Below are 19521 nucleotides of genomic sequence, written 5' to 3' on the forward strand. Positions count from 1 at the left end.
AGTCTCAGCACACTTGAGGCAGCCACACAGACCTCCAGACCCACGTGCTGCTCACAGCCCAGGTTTCCCTTGGGGAATGAACAAAGTAAACTAACACTGCAGAATCTTAGAGCTTCTGAGCGGGAAGACATCACCTTTGCAAGAATCGCCCCATCCAATGATCCTTAACCTCTTTGGATCATGGAACTCTGAGAAATTGTTGAAAGCTGTGGATGCTCTTCCTGGAAAAACGCCCCTCCACACACAGACATACACATACGTCATTTCAGAGGGTTCACCAACCTGGGTCCCTAAGAGTTAAGGGCCTTGCTAAGCAGCACCAAGGCTAGATCTGGGGCAACTGAGTTAGGGCCAAAGCTGCTTTCTATTCAAGTTTCCTCAGCTCCTATCCCTTGGGAAATTCTTGGCTGGTTTTGAATTGCAGGTTCCATTTTCCTGTTTTACAAACCTCAGGCAGAAGCCCTCTCCTTCCACATCATCCACTCATACCCCATACACACTTATACAAATGGGCCCCTTGGCAAGGTGTGTGGGGGCAGAGACTCCACAGCAGAAGTGGCCCCACCTGTTTCCCCTCAACCTGCCCCCAGGGTTCCAGCTCTACCTTGTCTTTTTCAGAATGTCCCCAAAGGGCTAGCTGACAGGAAGCAGAATGACCAGAGGAAAGTGTCTCAGGGCAGGCTGGCTCCTCGTCCTCCTCCAGTTGAGAAGTCCAAAGAGATTGCAATAGAACAAAAGGAAAACTTTGATCCCCTCCAGTACCGGGAGACCACACCCAAAGGCCTAGCTCCTGTCACAAACAGCAGTGGGAAAATGGCCCTGAACAGCCCTCAGTCTGGCCCCGTGGAGAGCGAGCTGGGGAAGCAGCTCTTGAAAACGGCCTGGGAGGGCAGCCCTCTGCCGAGAAGTCCAACCCAGGATGCGGGAGGAGTGGCTCCCCCAGCCCCCCAGGGGAGAAGCCCAGCTGGAGAGCCGATGGGGCCCAAGGCTGGCTCCAAAGCTGAGCTTCCACCCACTGTGTCCCGCCCCCCCCTGCTGCGAGGGCTCTCCTGGGACAGTGGACCTGAAGAACCTGGCCCCCGGCTGCAGAAAGTGCTTGCCAAGCTGCCACTGGCAGAGGAAGAAAAACGTTTTGCAGGCAAAGCCGGTGGCAAGCTGGCCAAGGCCCCTGGACTCAAAGACTTTCAGATACAAGTGCAGCCCGTGCGGATGCAGAAACTGACCAAGCTCCGAGAGGTGGGTTCCTGGGGGCCAGTTGGGCAGAATGTGTACTCCAGGTACCCCCTGGGCTGAAGACCTTAGGGCTGAACAAAGTAAACTTAGGGCCCCTGGCCAGGGCAGCTCTGGCCTGGACTTGGGCCTTGTGGAGGCGTAAATTTTGCCACTCTGAGAAGTCAGGCCTATTTATGTGGCATCTCTTTCCTAAACACCCGTTTTAGGTGCTTTTTATGTCAGTTACCAGGCAGAGCTCAGTCTAGAATCTAGGGGAAGGCAGACGTGTGGAGGGACATGTGGGCCCCTCAGTCCTGGGCTGCTTTCCTCCTCCAACTGGAGTGCAGTGGCTCATAAACAGGAATCCCCTGATGGAATGCCCAGTCATGCCTAGGATTAGCTAACAAGGGTGAAATAGTGATTTCCTTTGCGATGGCCCCAAGCCTTCCTTCCTGATGCCTGTTAACAAAGGCTTTAAGTCCATCTGCAAGTGTGACGGCTGCTCCGCCCATGGTGAGTTTCTTCCAGTGCCCATGGTGTCCCCCCCAGCTTCTGCTGGCCATCAAACCAGGCACAGCGGTCTCGCACGGGGCTGCCGCCCTACGCAGGGTATGGCGGGGCATCCAGAGATAGAGACCAGATAACAGGACAAAGCAATCCTGACCAGTCCTGTCTCCTCCAGAAGGCCCACTTGGAATACAAACTAAGGCACCTGGATTCCACAGAGTGGGGCCCAGCACCCCCAGAGCGGGAGGTTCCTCCTGGCTCCTCTACAGAGGGGAATGTAGGGCAAGGAAGAAAAGAATGTGCCCGATAACACTCAAGTACAAGTGAGGGGATTTCTGTGCTGGCACAGACACATTCCAATGCTGGCCACTATCCTATTCAGAAACCTTCATGATACTCTGAACTGAAGGCTCAGGGGAGCTGGGGTGTGGCTGCTGATGTTAACATTTTACACACAAAACTCTACCTAGTCAGAAAGACCCAACTAACTAGTGGATCGAACAGCACAGGGCCCAGAGGGGTTGCCAAGGTCCCAGATCTCTAGCGGAAGTTGGAGCCAAGGGGCTGACAGCCAGGGATTTGCCTTCATGGGCCTCTGGTCATCAGAGCCTCCTCACTCCCTACACTTCTGTAGGTTTTGCTCACCCAGTGAAGTTACAGGGAACCTGGAGGCCCCATGTCACTAACCACTACCCTGGCACCTGAGCGCCCAGCCCCTACCCGACTCCAGAGTGCTGAAGCTGATGGGCTGTGGGCCTCTGACTTGCTAAGCAAATGGGTAAAGGGTCTTTGACCATGACTTCCACTTGGATCACGAGCACCCTCTGCTGGCCCCTTCCTTTCCTCCTTTCTCGGGGCACAAACCATTCCCAAGTGCCCTCTGCCACACAGCAGACTGAAGATCCATAAGTCACAGGGGCAAGGAGCTCTGCCAGGTGCCTTCACTCAGGGCCTTGGTCTGGTGCTCATTGGCTTAGAGCAGGTGTGAGCCCACTTGGGCCGCACACCTGTGGTCAGCATCCCATCTCTCCCTGGGCTCTGCCAGCTGAGGCCCCAAGCCAGCAATTCTCAGGCCTCACTTTTCTGGAGAGTTTAAAAACTCAAGAGGTTCCATAAAAGGCCATTTAGGACCCGAGTGTGTAGGCTAATTGCAGCTCCTGGAAGTGAGCAGTCAGGAAGATCCAGCCAGCCATGAGAGCACCAAAGCTGTTTCCAGGAGCAGCGCCATACACACCCAGGGGACGCTCCTGTCCCAGAGCCCTTAGTTCTGCCTCTGTATGTCCTTTACAAACCTCAGCCACAGTGAGGCCAAGCAGTTCATTTACCCTGAAGCCCACAGACTTGTTTAAAAAGACCATGCCAAGGGTAGTCCCTCACCTGTGGAATGTGGTGCCGACAGTAGTGTTTCAGGCACCTTCACGGACTGGGAGAGGAACTGTTTCCTGGTGCTTCTCAGGCCTCACCATGGCCATACCTGCCCACCCACCTCTCAGGCTGCCCCGCTTTCCCACCTCAGATAGTGGTTACAGAACCATAGACAGAGCCAAGAGAACAACCCAGCCCAGTGTCATCATCTGAAATGTTGTCTCTTTCTTTTACCACAAAGGAGCACATCCTGATGAGAAATCAGAACTTAGTGGGGCTCAAGCTTCCGGACCTTAGTGAAGCGACTGAGCAGGAAAAAGGTAGGTGGGATTGGGGCAGATACTGTCTCAGCGAGTGCTGATTTATCTGTGCCAGATCAAGGAAAGTGAATGTGTAAACACAAGACTTCCTGTGTCTTCCTCAGGAAACATTTGCAGGTGAATGAATGAATCCGATTGTGTCTTCTGCCCCCTCAGCACCTCCAAACCTGCCTCCTTCCAGCCAGCCCCCAGGCCTTGCTGCCAGCCATCCCTGAGCCCTGCTGGCATCTAGTGGGCCTGGAAGGGTGACTCAGGCCTGAACTTTTGACACTTCCTGTTCCTCGTACACCCAAGAAGCTGCCCAAATTGAAGAGTTCCTCTTTTCGACGCATCACGACCATCTCTTGCTTTCTAATCTGCTGTCACCACAAAGTCCATATCCCAGCCCTGCCCCGCTGGGTAGCTGCAGGCGCCTTCCTCCGAGCCTCCGGTTCCCCGCCCACCTCCTGCCAGAACCATCTTCTGAAAATGAGGCTTCAGTCCCCACCCTGCCTCCCTGTCTGCACTCACCTTGCCGATGTTCTCAGTAGGGTTCTGATCCCTCTAGATCTGGCTGGGCAGGTCCAGCCCTGTTCCCAGTGCCCCCAGCACCCTTCCTCGGCCCCGTTCTCCAGCATGTGTATGTCGAGCCCCACTGCGAGTTGGAACTGTAAGCCCCGCTATCACTCAGCCATGTGACCCGGGCAAGCTATTCAGCCTCCCTGGGCCTGATCCCCGCTGCATGTAAAACCGGGCTAAGAACAGTACTTGCCTTCTTAGGTGATTATGGAGATTAAAGCAGCTAATATCTGTAAAGTACCTAAAACAGTACCTGGTATATGACAGGTGTTATCTAGGTGTCAGCTATTATCATCCCTAGAGAAGAAGTCCCCAAGGGCAGGAGTGTGTGTGTGTCCACTGCTTACAACAATCCCTGGCACTACTAGGGCATGCATAGGTATTTGTTGAATGAACTAATGAAATTGTATGAGATGTGGCAGGGGCCTAGGTGAGCCTGTAATCCCAGCACTTTGGGAGGCAGGTGGCTTGCTTGAGCTGAGGACTTTGAGACCAGCCTGGGCAGCATGATGAAACCCCATCTCTACAAAAAATACAAAAATTGCCCAGGCATGGTGATGCACACCTGTAGTCCCAGCTGCCCGAGAGGCTGAGGTGGGAGGATTGCTTGAGCCTGGGAGGTCAAGGCTGCAGTGAACTGTGATCGTGCCACTGTACTCCAGGATTTCACTCTGGTGTACAGAGTGAGACCCTGTCTCAAAATAAAAATTTTTAAAAAGATGTGACAGCAGCGTTGAGATAGGTATGTGAAAATAATCTGTAATTGTAACCATAGTGCCGTGAGGTGGACAAAGAGGCATGGGCAAGTGGAGAGGAATGAGTGTTTCCAACAGGCGAGACTCCTGGCTCTTCCCTCTTCCCAGGGCCTCTTCTCTGTGGCCACTCACCCTCTTGCCTCTGTGCCTCTGTCCCCGCGGCATCTCCCTCCTGCTGGGCTGTTGCCTTCCTCTCTGAATCTATGATACCTATTCCTTAAAGCAGTGGGTTAGTCCCACCAGCTCTGCAATCTTCCTCCTTTCTTGACTTTCTTTTGTATTTTACTCTATATACTATTCCCTTTTTCAGAGGGGGTGGGGGACTATTTTTTATTGTAAATATATATAACTTTCAACTTGCCATTTTAGCCATTTTTAAGTATACAGTTCAGTGGCAGTAAGTACATTCATATTATGCAACCATCACCACTATCCATTTCTAGAACTTTTTCATCATCGCAAACTGAAGCACCACACTCATTAAAGCAATAACTCCTTATTCCCTCCCTCCCCAGCCGCTGGTGATCACCTTCTACTTTCTGTCTCTATGTATTTGACTGTTCTAGATCCCTCCTAGAAATGGAATCATACAGTATCTGTCCTTTTGTGTCGAGCTCATTTCACTTAGTAAAACACCTTCAAGTTTCATCCATGTCACTTACTCCTTTAAATTCAATCTTAATTAATAAATTTCCCATGGCATTTTCCACAGTATAAACCATTTTCACCTCTGATTTTATGTAATCTTCCCAGTTAGCTAAGAGGAGCAGGGATTCTTGCTCTTATATTTGAGGAAACTGAGGCCCAAGGATCTCCTGACTCCAAATCTCATGGTTTGGCCATCTCATGAACAGTTTTACAACTTTTTTTTAGCTGTACAACATTTCAGACAAGCTGATTTGTAGGAGACCAGTGTGTTGGGGAGACACAAGTGGGGCTGCTCTAGTTGAAGGGGATAGAAGGGCTTGGATCCTGCATCTTCTGAGACTGTGGGCCCAAGGTACCTCCAGGGACCCAGGCTTCACAGAGCACCATTTGAAATTCCTTGCCCCGCTTCAAGCTGCTGGGAGCCAGTCTCAGCATAAGAGCCCTCTGTTTATGGATGCTTGTGTGAATGTGTCCAGGATGTCACTAACAATGGTGGAAGCCCCTAGTCTGAACAATAGTAACTTACACCTACCTATTTATTCAGCTTTAGTAAGAAGGTTCCCAGAAGTAAAATTTCAAATGGTATTTTTCCTCGAGGGCTAAATGTTTTAAATAAATTAACCATCTTTAGAGGGATCTTTTGAAAATGCAGTATATACTTCTCTACTTATAATTTTAAATTTACTAAAGCATATTTAAAACACTGGAAAAAAAACCTTAACTTTAAAATTTCACCCACAACCCCATAAATTCTGAAAAACAATTTTTTTCCTTTGCAATATTTGCCTGTATTTATAATGTTTTCAGTTGATTCGATGAATAGATACGGCTTCTTTTTCTTATTATTTTATACTGAGTAACTTCTCCTCAGTTATGATTTAATGGGTGCATAATTCCTTTTGTATTAACATATCTGTTGTTCTTTGAACTAGGATTAACAACACTAGTATAAACAATTATGGACTGTTAGCTGTTTTTCTTTCTTCCTTTAAATTATTCCCTTGAGATAAATGTTCAGACTTGAGAATCACAAAGTTAAAGAATAGAAACATTTGCATTTCCCAAATTACTTGCAATGAATAATGCTACTGACAAAGACTGAATGGACATCTTTCTCTTACGCGTTACCCACACTGGTGTTTGCTTCTGCTCCTTGTTATTCAGAATATATTAAGAATAATCAGTAATTATCATTGTTATAACTTTATTATTATTAGTGTGAAGTTTCATTATTATTTCAATTAATTTGCTAGGAAGCTCAAACTTAAAATGTTAAAATAGTCATTTTATTTTCTTTTTGGATGAATTAACTTCTCACTTCTTTGCCCGTGTATCCATTTGGGTCTGGGGTTTTTCATTGATTTGTTTGTTTTTTGTTGGTAACATATGTAAACTTGATATATTATAGATAATAGCCCTTAATTGGCTTTAACTCTTTTTGGGGTCTGTATTTTAATATATTTTCAGTCTTTTTTTTTTTTTTTTTTTTTTTTTTTTGCTTTTTAGTAAGTTTTGTGTTTTTTTAGAGGAATTTTAAGGAGTTTATATAATCATGTTTGCCTATCTTTCCCTTTGAGAAGTCTTCTATTATTTCAATCATTATAAAAATACTACTTCTCCCCAGTTGTAATAATAGATCTATTTTTTACTAGTTTATATTTATTTTGCTAATACCTCTGAAACTTATTTTAATATATATGTATTTTAAGATTTAAGGTCTTTTTACCTCAATAATATTTTAATAGTGTTTATAGTTCTCTTGTGGCTTAGTCATATGTTACATTCTTTTTCATATATACACCAAAAACTAGTTCTGGGCTCCTGATTCTGTTTTATTGGGATCAATACCACCCCATTTTAATTACTGCTGCCTTATATTTTAGTGTGCAATGGGGTTAGTTTTTCCTCATTGCTCTTCTTTTTCAGAATATTCATTGATATTCTAGATACAGCGATTCAGTGCAAAATAATAGAGCAATTGGACTACAAGTCAGGAGATTTGAGCTCATGTCCCAGTCCAGACACCAATTAACAGAGTCCTTAAATGTGTTCCTCCACCTCTGTGGGCCTCCATTCCCATTTGAAATGTACACTATTTTGTATAACATTCTAATTGTGTTTGCTGTAAACCTACACATTGAATTCAGAAGAACTGTCTAAGTTTTGTTTGCTTTACAGTTTATAGACCTTTAAAGTACTTTGCAGACATTTAGTTCTCATTCAGGCACATGGTTTGTTCCGCTACTAATTTACATATTTCCTTCTTTCTCCTCTATTGTATACATCTTCCATCTCTCTTACTGGGGCACATTCTATGCAGCTTTTTGCTTAAGACTCTTTTCGTATTAGATTTTCTAGCTAATAATTTGTGGCATAGGTGAATAGTGCTTGGTGTCATACATGTTTCTTGCATAAAAAATATTGTTACCAAATGGTAGAGTGATTACTATAGTGATTAATCAGTATGATTATTATTACTAGAGTGATTACTACATGCCAGATACTGTGCTAAGTGCCTTCTGATACCTAATGCTCACAACAATCTTGGGAGGTGACCTTATTTCACTCATTTTACAAATAAGGAAATCGAGGTTTGGGGAAGTTAAGGTCACGTGGTTATCAATTGCTAAAGCCAGAACTGGCACCCAGATGTGTCTAACTTAAAAGACTCTTGACCACTTTGCAGAACACCTTTCTTTTTCAAATTCACAATCAAACCATCTGTTATTTTTATTTTACCCAATTCGCCATTTGTCTTAGTTGTATGCTTGTGTGTGTGTGTGTGTGTGTGTGTGTGTGTGTGTGTATTTCTCAGTCTGTATCTGTATATGTTTTACTACTTTGGCAATATTCCCTAATTCAATAATGGTGATAAGGAGAACATGTGCCTTGATTTTTTTTTTTTTTTTGAAACAGAGTCTCGTTCTGTCACCCAGGCTGGAGTGCAATGGCATGATCTCAGCTCACTGCAAGCTCTGCCTCCCGGGTTCACGCCATTCTCCTGCCTCAGCCTCCCGAGTAGCTGGGACTACAGGTGCCCACCACCACGCCCAGCTAATTTTTTGTATTTTTAGTAGAGACAGGGTTTCGCCATGTTAGCCAGGATGGTCTCGATTTCCCGACCTCGTGATCCGCCTGCCTCGGCCTCCCAAAGTGCTGGGATGACAGGTGTGAGCCACCACGGCCAGCCTTGTTTCTGTTTTTAACTGAGTTGTTTTTTATATTTTTCTGTCAAGCATCATGTTGTATCTTGTTACTAAATAGAGGCACAATTTCAATTTTTATTTTATAGTTATAAACTAAAGTATATGATAGGTAATATAAAATACTAAAATACAGAATTTAAACTTTTTATTTCTTTAAGAAAATATTTTTCAAGTTTCAAGATATATGTTGAATTTTGTTAAATGTGCTATGGATATCTACTGAAAAATCATGTATTATATTTAATAAATATTTCCCATATATGAAAATGATTTTCCATAGAAATAAACCCTTGTGGTGTGACAGTGAAACTCATTTGATCATAGTTTATTTCTTTTATATGTACTACCAAATTCTATACATGAGTATTTCTTTTAAAGTACTCTGCAACTTTCCTGCATTAGTTAAGATAACATCTAAGTTGCTATAACATAGAGGCCCAAATACAATAATGTATAGGAGAGAGAAGATTGTTTCACTCTCAAGAAACAACTCCAAGGTGAACTGATCAGGTTAGCAGCAGGCAGTGCTCCATATGATCATCTGGGGACCCTCACTCCTTCCCTGTTGTCATTTTGCCATGCCCTGAGGTGTCAGACTTGATATAAGGTCAAAGCTGGATTATGGACAAATCTGGCTTCTCATGTGAGGGAAGGGGAGAGAATGGAAGTCCAAGCTTCCTTTCTTAGCACAGGAGTTGCACATACCCCTTCAGCTCCCACTGCGTGGGTGATAAGATGGTCACATGTCCATACCTAGCAGCAAGGGAAGCTGGGGAATGTGACTGCTGGTGGGACAGCTGGCCCTATGCCCAAATTAAACTCCATTCGCATGGAAGGCAGACAAGACATGTTGGGGGATGACTAGGTGCTTCTGTCGCATTGTCGTTTCTACTGAACAACATACTGTAGACAGTTTCTCATTTAAAGCATATGGAACTTTAAACATTTTTAACTGTTTTATTGTATTATGTAAGAAACACTGTATTATTTGACCTATCTCATTAATATTTATGTTGTTTCCACTTTTTTCTCTATTAAAAACAATGTTATAATGAATACACTCTTACATAGATCTTTATAGAGATCTGTTTTTTTCCATGGGCTACTATTCTAGAATTGCAATTGATTTATTAAAAGTATTTACTTTTAAATATATATGTGCATACTGCCAGATTAACTTACAAAAAATACACCAATTTAGACATCTACTACCTACAGCAAAACTTTATTATCCAATATTAATAGGGCATAAGATGGATCTTAGAAGTAAAATTATCAGTCAAATGAATTTGATTCCTATAAGCACCAAATTTTAAAACTAAAATTAACCATGGTCGGTGTCCAACAACATATACTCCCTCTCATTTTCTGTCAGTTCTAGGGTCTGGATGCTTAAGAGCTCAAACTGCGTCACTTACCAGCTGCAAGGCCTTGGTCAAAGTTCTAATTCTCTCCATGCTTCAGTTTGTTCATCTTTAAAAGGAGGTTAATAATAGTACCTACTTTACTAAGCTGCTGTAATGTTTGCATGTGATACTGGTCTTTATTCCAGCAGGAACCTGGCATACATTTTCATTTCTGTCATTTAGGTTGCAGAACTCTATCTTGCCAGCCAAATGGATATTTTCGTACACTGTGCTCCACAGTGCTAGAGATGTGGTGGGCAACCCTCTGTGTTTAATGAATACTTGCAGACTTGTGACTTTCTTTTCTCATATTCTGAAAGCCCCATCAAAGAGCCCCATCCCCTCCCATACCCAGGATAAAAGGCTTTGGGAGCATTTTATGAGAGCTGGCTCAGATTATGTTTATAGGCTCTAAATACAACCCTGCATATGAACTCGTGGGGAAAACTCCAGTCTCTTATGATGGTTGTTGGCTGTTCCTTTGAGAAATGGGAAAAGATAATTATCAGAACATTCTGGAGTCTGAAGAATTTTGGCTCTGCTTCAGTTTGTGAGGACTGGGAGGCTCATTTCTATGCGGCATCTAGTCTTTCCAACAACACAATCAGTTCCCTTCTCAGAAACTCTATTGTATGCTGTTTTGATCTTTGATCATTTGCAGGTTATTTCAAGCCAAAGATGTGAGACTGACACTGGGCCAGTTCTTAGGTTGTGTGCTGGGGATGCATTAAGTGGAAAGGGTTCAGGCCCTACCATCAGGGAGAAGGCCTTGTCCCAGCTACCATTATCAGTCCCCTTGGCTATCGCAACAGCCTGCAACCTGAGTCCTCTCCCTGCATTCCCAACCCCCAACCCAGCTCACACCATGGCCAACATAGCAGCTGCAGGGATCTCTAAAAGGCAAATCTGTTTCAGCATCTTCAGAGGCTTCATTCTGCTCTTAGGAAGAGCACTTGAATCCTCAGTAGAACCTGCAAGTTCCTGGGTGGTTAACCCCACCCCCTTCCCCAGAATATTCTAGGGCCACACTCTCTCACTCACAATATTTTGGCCTGCCTTCAGCAGCTCATTCTTTCCTCTTCTTAGGCATGGCACATGCTGTCTTCGGCGTGGAATGTTCTTCCTCTCTCCCTCTTTGCCTAATTAACTCCCACTCAATCTTTAGATATCTGCTCACGTCACTTTTCTTGGGAAGGGTTTGCTGGTACCTTCAGATCCCTTCTCTTTTGTAAAATCTCTCAGTGTGAAATTGTTTGGATGTTTCTCTGATTAATCTCTGTCCCTCTGGACAATGAGCTCCAGAGGATGTGGCATGTCAGTTTTGCTTAGCATTGTATCCTTAGCTCCCAGCTCATTGTCAGGGACATAGTAAACACTCAATAAACATTAAATAAATGTGTGAACAAATGAGCTCACCTTCACTGTCTAGGAGAGGAAACGTAAGGATAGAAAAAGTCACTACGATAAATTATGATAAAACTTTAACAGGCCGTAAAGTACCTAGGAACAAAGAGGAAGAAGCAGCTAGCTCAGTGGGGTTGAGTCAGGGAAGGCTTTCAGGAGGAGCCACCTTGATTTGGGGAAGAGAAAGTCATCCCAAGCAGGGCGACAGCAGAAGCAAAAGCATGTAGGCATCTTTTAGTGCTTGGCATACTTCAGGAACAGAAGGAATGTCATGTGAACTAAGTGTGAGCTACATGTCCCAGAAAGATGGGCAACACGGTGGGAACAGTGGGCTGGGACCAGGGTAAGTGGAGGCTTTGAAGGCCAATTAATGTGTCTGAATTTCATTTAGGACACTTTGGAAAGTCAGAGAAGCCTGCAGGTAAGGAAACATCAGGATCAAATCTATATTTTAGAATAATTCTTCTGGACAGATTGTGAGAGCTGGCCTGAAACAGGAGAGGCTAGAGACAGGGAGACACCAGGTAAAAGGATAGGGAAGTAGCCTGGTGAGAGGTAATGAGGTGGTAGTGAATGTGGACATGACAGTTTGACAGCTATTGGAGATCAGCTTGTCAGGACTTGACGAGGAGATGGAGCTGAGAGGCAGACCAGGAATACCACCAGGTACCTGTCTGTATGGCTGTGAGGGTGATGAATTGTGAGGCAGGAGGAGGAGTCTGCTTGAGAAGGAAGACAGTGAATTTGAGTTTGGACATGTCAAATGCCCATGGAAAACAACTTGAATGCAACAGACAAACGTGGTTTTGCATTCTGGCTCTACAGCGATGAGCTGGACCCTAGAAAATCACTTTAACTTAGCTGAGCTTCAGTTTCTCCAGAAGATGCCTTTCATAATACATTCTTTGTACTTTTAGAAACCAATTTCTCTTCTTTGGAGGAAGCAATGACCAAAATTCAGCAAGTCCTACAGTTTCACTTCACTTCAAGTTCAATTAAATTCTAATACTTTCAATTTCAAGAAAGTATATCTAGTAGAATCTCCCTCTTTTTCCCTTGCTACTTCTGTATTTGTGGATAAGGACGTGTTTAAGCTATTTTTTATTTGCAGGACTATTGTAAGAAGTAACAAAGTGTATCTACCGCATAGTTGATGTTCAGTAAATGGTGGCTCTTGAAATGATTTTTTATTCTCCTTATCCAGGTGGCAATATCTAGGAGGTAGTTGGCTATCTGGACCTGGATTTTGAGGGACATGTAGGCTGAGGCAGAGAAGTACATTGAATGGACAGTCCTTCCAAAACCCCCAGTCTAGACTGAGAGCCTCAGGTCTCGGGCAGGAAAGAGGCCTCCCTGAGAAGAAAGAGGTAAAGAAAGTTTATCCCCAACTAGCAGCTTTGACTTTTAGGAACCATCCTAGGACTCAGAGCATCTTTAACCAGAGCCCCAAAAGCAATTTTTGCAAGTTGCTGACATGGTCAGAAACAAATATTTTCATTGGAATGAGATAGTACTGGGAGATATATTTGAAAATAATTGTATTACTTTTGTTGAAAGTGGCTTATCTTCATATCTAAAAATTCAACCAATAGTGAAAAATACAAGGAAGAAAGTAAAAATAGCTTACACTAAACACCTCCTCCCCCACAAATACAGAAGGAAGAAGGGAAAAAGAGGGAGATTATACTACATATACTTTTTTGAAATTCAAAGTATTAGAATTTAATTGAATTTGAAGTGGAACTATAAGACTTGCTGAATTTTGATAATTGCTTCCTCCAAAGAAGAGAAATTGGTTTCTAAAAGTACAAAAAATGTATTATAAAATGCATAAAGGGTTTGGAGTTACTGAGGTAGTGTTTTTGTACTATATGTTTTAAATTTGATCTAAACTTTGGACCTGGCATTTGTTTTAATCAGGTATGGTATGACATAGAGACCTGCAAATGATTCTCATGAAGGAATGTACTCACAGATGCCTAATAGCAGGACATGTGGCACATCACACAAAGCCCCTTAGGGAAGGACCAAGGTGGGTCAGAAGGTAGAAGTGGTGAGGGGAATGATGGCCCCAAGCCTTTACTGGGGTTTTCTTGGGAAGGAAAGGTAGAGGCAGGGTAGGTACCCTGAGTATGTTTAGAGTTGGCTAGTGTGAATAATTTTGGCAGGTTCTAGGCCCCCAGTTGTCAGGTACTGGCCCTGGGGTGATTTAGGGGGAGTACTGGCTTGGTGTGTGAAAATTTGATAAAGGCGATGTTTGCAGGTATGGGTTCTGTATTGGTTGGTTTGTATTTCAAAGACGCACTTGAAGGAGAGTTGTTTCCTAACTCTAAGAATCAGCTAGCCTTGAGAGGGGCTGTCTCTCCAGGATTAAGTCATCAAGTGACAGAACATCAAGAATACAGAAGATAAGAATATTTAGTCACTACAGTGGTAGCTACTGACTTCCTGCAGGAAAAGATGAGAATGGCCGAATATCTTCCCACCTTCACGTTTCTTCCTACCTTTCCATTTCTACCTCTACACATCTTGAATTCTTCTTTGTACATCGTCAAGGTTATAACATTTACATTCCATATTCTGTAATTATGGTTTCCACAGTTATTTAGCCTTAGACTTAAATGTAAAAGGATCTCACGTTCACCACTGGTCCTTTTACCATGGTTCATATTTCCCAAATTTATTCTGATTTATGTCTTGTTTAGCTGGATTTTGTTTTCCAACAATTTTCCAGAAAGAGTTCAGAGGTGCTATGTTCCCTGAGTTCTATCACATTTGAAAATTTTGTCTTAATTATTGAAGGACATCTTGCATGGTTATAAAATTCTTGGGCGACTGTTTTCCTTGGAACTGTGTAGATGTTGCTCCACTGTATTCAAAGTTATGGAGAAGGCTGGGACCAGCTGATTTCTAGCACCTCTTAATCTTCACTTTCCCTTGTAGATGTCTGCCTTTTTTTTTTGTATGAAGCATTTGAATGTATTTTTCAACATGATGTGGTCTGTCAACCCGAAGCGTTCAACTTTCCCTTCAAGTGAGGAAAATTTTTCTTCTGTTATATCTTTGAATATGTCCTTTGTTCCATTTGTTTTGTTCACTACTTTGGAGACGACATAACGCATAGATTGATCATCAGTGTCTCAACTCCAGGTCCATTATTTTATCTCTATATACTTCAATCTTTCTTTCCTTCTTTGCATTCCTTATGGTTACCCAATCTCTACCACCCTCCTGTAATTCCATTTGAAGCTATATCTGCTTTATTCCTTCATTTTTCCAATAAATTGGTTGGTTGTATATTTCCCAATTTCTTGATTAGTCCTTTTATTTTGGTCTTCAATTTGATTCCTTAAATAGCAATCATCTTCCATCTTTGCATGATCTTCTCATCCCAACTCTAATTTCTTAATTTTTTTTCAAGTTCTTATTTTTTCTAGAGTCAAAGTATTTATGGTATATATTTTGCACAAAAGTGTACTTTTGCATTTTTTGATGTGTTTCTTGCAACTATGTTTCCATCCTGACATCTGTCTCCTTCAAGTTTCCCTTTTCCTTCCTTTCTACCATCCTTCCTCTTTTGTCTGTAGTATTTTTGTATAGTTGCCATGCCATCTGTTTTCGTTTTCTTTCTTTCTGATTTGTACATTTCTACCTTGATTCCTTTTCCCTAGATATATTGTATTGTAAGTTAATTTTTGTTGACTCCTTCCCACCTTAGCTGAGATCTCTTTGCCTTCCCTTTAGTGCTTTAGTTGAGGATTATATATTTTGTGTTTGTTTTGTTACTGCTTGGGTGGTGGGGAAAAGGGGAAGTTAAGATAGAGCTGTTTGTAGAATTGGTTTCTGCTCTTTTTCCATAACTCTCTTCATAGTCCAAAACATGAGTTTGTTATACCAAATTGGGGGCACATCTTATTCCTTTGGAGGTTGGTTAGTAGTGGGTTTCAGATTGTTTCACCAATTTGGGTTGGAATTGTAGAGACAGGCTGTCCATGGGTTTATTTTCCAGATTTGACCCAATGCTTCCCAACAGCCTCTCACTCCTCTGCCAGGAAAGGAAGGGAAAAAAAAGACAATTCCAAGGAGTTTAGCCACTGGTTTTCAGGAGTTGGGGGAGAACATGGTATTTGGGGCTTTCCATGTGTCTCCTGCCATTCACTCCTTCAGAGGGGCATGTTTTATTTACTTTATCTTTAGTCTTCCTTCCTTATAAATCCCTTCATATCATTCAAGATAATCCACTCTGTGCAATCATTCTGACTTTCCTCTCTTCTTCTCATCAGTAAGAAAAGCAAAATGGCAGGCAGCCCAGGCGGTTTTTTTCTCTCTTTGAAATGCTGGCAAGATGGAATGGCGAACCTTCTATTCTAGGGAAACTTTCTGAATCTCCTCTGACAACTGCCTACTTGCCCCCTCCATCCCTTTCCCTCTCTATTCTGTGGTGTTGCACTCTTTGTAAGAATTTTTTCTCTCCCATCTTCCTTTCAATACTGTTTCTTTGGAGAAGAAGAAAGGGCTATCATGGGTGGAAGCCCTACATTTATTCCTAGTCATGTTTATTCTTTCTGTAGTCAATGTTTTTAAAGACTATTGCCTTTTCTTGTATCTTAGAGTTTCTGGTATATTTTTTCTTTGTTCTGAAGTGTTTTGTTGTTAATTTGGTTGGATTCAAGAGAAAGGAGGTTGGTTCCTGGAACCCACCAATTCTGGCATTACTCTTCAGGCACCATTTTGGGAAACTTTTCTAGGCAAAAACCCTGGTATGGATTTCACTTGATTATTAGACCTCACATGTTTCAATCATCCTATAGATATCTCAGGAGTTTGCTGCTCAGTTGACTCTCTTTTGAGTGTGATAGGGATACAAACATAAAGGTAGAATGATGCCAGGGGTGCCACAAGGTTTACCACAGAAACCTTGTCAGAGAGCTATAAATGCCAGGACAGAACCACAGAGGTAACAGGTAGCTAAGATAACTTCTAGTTCAATCTTATATCCAAAGAAGAGTTGCTAACTGACCCATCTCTGACAGATGATCCTTCAACTCACTTGGATACCTTGAGTACCAAGGTATCCATGCCTACCATTCTCTTATTGGCAAGTTCAAAGTATTTAAATATATTTTACCTTGAGCCAAACTAGATATCCTCTTGTTTCTTCATGGTCTCCCTTGGTGAGACTTCTTTCTATTCACATGATTCCCAATCTTAACTCTTTAGGTGGCTACAACTATGCCTATAGTCCTGGTCTCTAGCCTAGCCTAGGATCCTGGAAAATGACTGAGCAGATTGGAAACATACTAGGTTAAAATCCATGAGAAAGAGTAAAACATGGATAAATATGAAGTTCTGCATGCAAATGGAAAGTAACCATTGTACAGGATGAGGATGCCTGATTTGGGTCAACTAAAGAGGTTGAGAGTTTTGCTTAATGCTAAGTATACTGTAAGCCTGTAGTCAGGCATACAAAATCTGTGCTGCATGGATAACAAACATCAATGCCAGGGACATTTACCAAAGTCCTCCTGTGCTAAGAGCTTGTTAGAGAACATCTGGGCCTCTGGAACAGCAACAAATCAGAATGTGTGCAGGAATGGGATGGTGTCTAGAGACCATGGGCCACAGTGGACCACAGTGAGCTGTTGGAAAAATGGAGTCTGGAGAAGAGAAGCTTTAGAGAGGCACAGGAGCTATTTTCAAACAGAGAAAGATTTATGGAAAAGAGAACACTTGGTTTGTTCATTCTGTCTTCAAAGCACAGACCCAAGATAGTTTTAGAAGGTTAAAAAACAAAAAGCTATTCATTGTCTCTGTTGACTAGGAGGCACTTATGTTTCTGAGATCTGTAAAAGATCTAGCAACCTTAGGTTTACTCTGGAAAATCTCTTATCTATGGGGTATGGAATCAGATGCTAATTTCTAAGTAGTATACAGAATATAGAACAATTTAATTTATCTGAGGAGGAATAATTGCACAACAGGTCTCCTGAGAAGCCTGCCAAGGAGTAGGTTTTTTCCCCAAACATTATAGCCAAAGAGCCAACCAGCTTCCAATTGCCAGCTTAATACTGTGGGAAGCAAAGGGAAGAACATAACATTTGAAGCAGGTAGACCTTGAAGTCTGGCCATGCCATTTGCTAGTTCTGTAATCTTGAGCAAGTGACTTAACCTTCCTGAGCCTTGGCTTTTCCACATGTAAAATGGGATGACTAAATTCTAGCTTATTGTGAGGATAATGTAAGATAACAAATAAAAAACCCATAACATAGAACTGGATACTTATAAATGTTAAAGCTCTTCCTTGCCCCCTGAAGCTAACTGCCAACACTACTACTGTGATTTCAAAGAGACATTTCATAAGTAAGCACTTTTTTTTCAGGGCTTTCTTCTGAACTCTCCCCAGCTATTGAGGAAGAAGAGTCAAAGAGTGGCCTAGATGTCATGCCTAATATTTCTGATGTGCTGCTGCGCAAACTGCGGGTCCACAAGAGTCTCCCTGGAAGGTAAAATCAGGATGTGGGTTACAGAAGACCCTGTACGGAGTGGCCCCTGTGTTGGATTCTAGGTGGGACACAGAGGAACACCAGTATTAATTCTTGAGCCCAGAAGGGCCAAAGTCCAATTGTCTAGATAGGGATAATGCATTCAAAACAAAAAGAATAATGAAAGGCCAGGCTGGGTGTTTTCAACTCAAAGACCAGGTGGGGTTCTTAGGTGGGCACAGCTCATGAAGGCATGAAGGTCACCAGAAGCTCATGGCAGCAGAGAATGGACTTTGAGCCAGGAGACATGGGTTTCAATCCCAGATACACCATTTACCCATGACTAGTTAAGTTTTCAAAGCTTTTTTGTAGAGATAGGGTCTTGCTATGTTGCCCAAGATAATCTCAAACTCTTGGCCTCAAGTGATCCTTCTACCTCAGCCTCCCAAAGTACAAATAACATTTAAGTAACCAAATGAATGATTTGAAAAAGTAAAGTTGGTAGAAAGACCATGAAATAGGGCACATCTAGAGAATAGCATGGGAGTGGGACATTGGGTAGGAGGTCAAGGAAGGCCTCTGTGATAAAGTAATAATTTGAGATGTGCAAATGACAAATGACAAAAAGAAGCCACTCATGCAAGGGTTTTGGTAACATTTACAGAGGAAAAAATCATAATTTTAACAAATGGTGCTGGGACAACTGGATAGCCACATACAAAAGAGTGAAGTTGGACCCCTACCTCACACAAAACACACCAATTAACTCATAATGGATCATAGACCTAAATGTCAGAGAGAACACTATAAGACTCTTCAAAGAAAAAATGTAAGTCTTCATGTCTTTGGGTTTTTTAGATACGGCACCAAAAACACAAGAGACAAGATTTTAAAAATAAATAGTACTTCCTCAAAATAAAAACTTCTGTGCTGCAAACAGTGTCAAGAAAGTGAAAGGCAACCCACAGAATGAAATATTTGCAAATCACTTATCAGAAAAGGAACTTGTTTCTAGAGCATATAAAGAAGTCTTACAACTCAATAAAAAGATAAATAACCAATTTTTCAAAATGGGGAAAGGATTTAAATAGACATTTCTTCAGAGAAGATATACAAATGGTCACATAAAAAGATGCTCTGTCCTTTTAGAGGCTCACAGTTCTGCCCCCGGGTACCTATGCTCATTTATGAGGCACAGTTATCTGTATCAGACACCAGACATGCCATGTAGCTTCTCTGCCTAAATCATACTTCTCTGAGTCCTCAGAGCTTCCTCCCGACCCCCACTTTTTTTTTAAGGTGGGTATATTCTATCTGGCTGTGGTGGCTCACACACCTGTAATCCCAGCACTTTGTAGGCTCGAGGCAAGAGGATCACTTGAGGCCAAGAGTTTAAGACCAGCCTGGACAACAGAGTGAAATTCTGTTTCTACAGAAATAAAAAATAAAAGAAAAAATTAGCCAGGTGCAGTGGCATGCACCCATAGTCCCAGCTACTCTGGTGGCTGAGACAGGAGGATTGCTTGAACCCAGGAGTTCAAGGCTGCAGTAAGCCACCTCTGCAGTGATCCTGCCACTGCACTCCAGCCTGGGCAGCAGAGCAAGACCCTGTCCCCAAAAATAAATAAATAAAATAAAAATAAGGTGGGTGTCTTCTA

The 19521-nt window shown here is 42.6% G+C and overlaps 1 protein-coding gene across 50 annotated transcripts in view; it reads left to right on the plus strand.

Moving 5' to 3' along the window:
• IRAG1 (inositol 1,4,5-triphosphate receptor associated 1) overlaps positions 1-19521 on the plus strand; it is a 125609-nt gene that overhangs the window by 64986 nt on the left and 41102 nt on the right. For all 50 annotated transcript variants that reach the window (XM_077963352.1, XM_077963381.1, XM_077963370.1 and 47 more), the window contains 3 exons: positions 619-1236; positions 3326-3404; positions 17761-17884. In XM_077963352.1, the coding sequence (XP_077819478.1) occupies positions 619-1236; positions 3326-3404; positions 17761-17884 (821 nt within the window). The remainder of the gene's footprint in view (positions 1-618; positions 1237-3325; positions 3405-17760; positions 17885-19521) is intronic.

Source organism: Macaca mulatta, chromosome 14 (genome assembly GCF_049350105.2).
Source record: "Macaca mulatta isolate MMU2019108-1 chromosome 14, T2T-MMU8v2.0, whole genome shotgun sequence".
Classification (NCBI taxonomy): Eukaryota; Metazoa; Chordata; class Mammalia; order Primates; family Cercopithecidae; genus Macaca; species Macaca mulatta.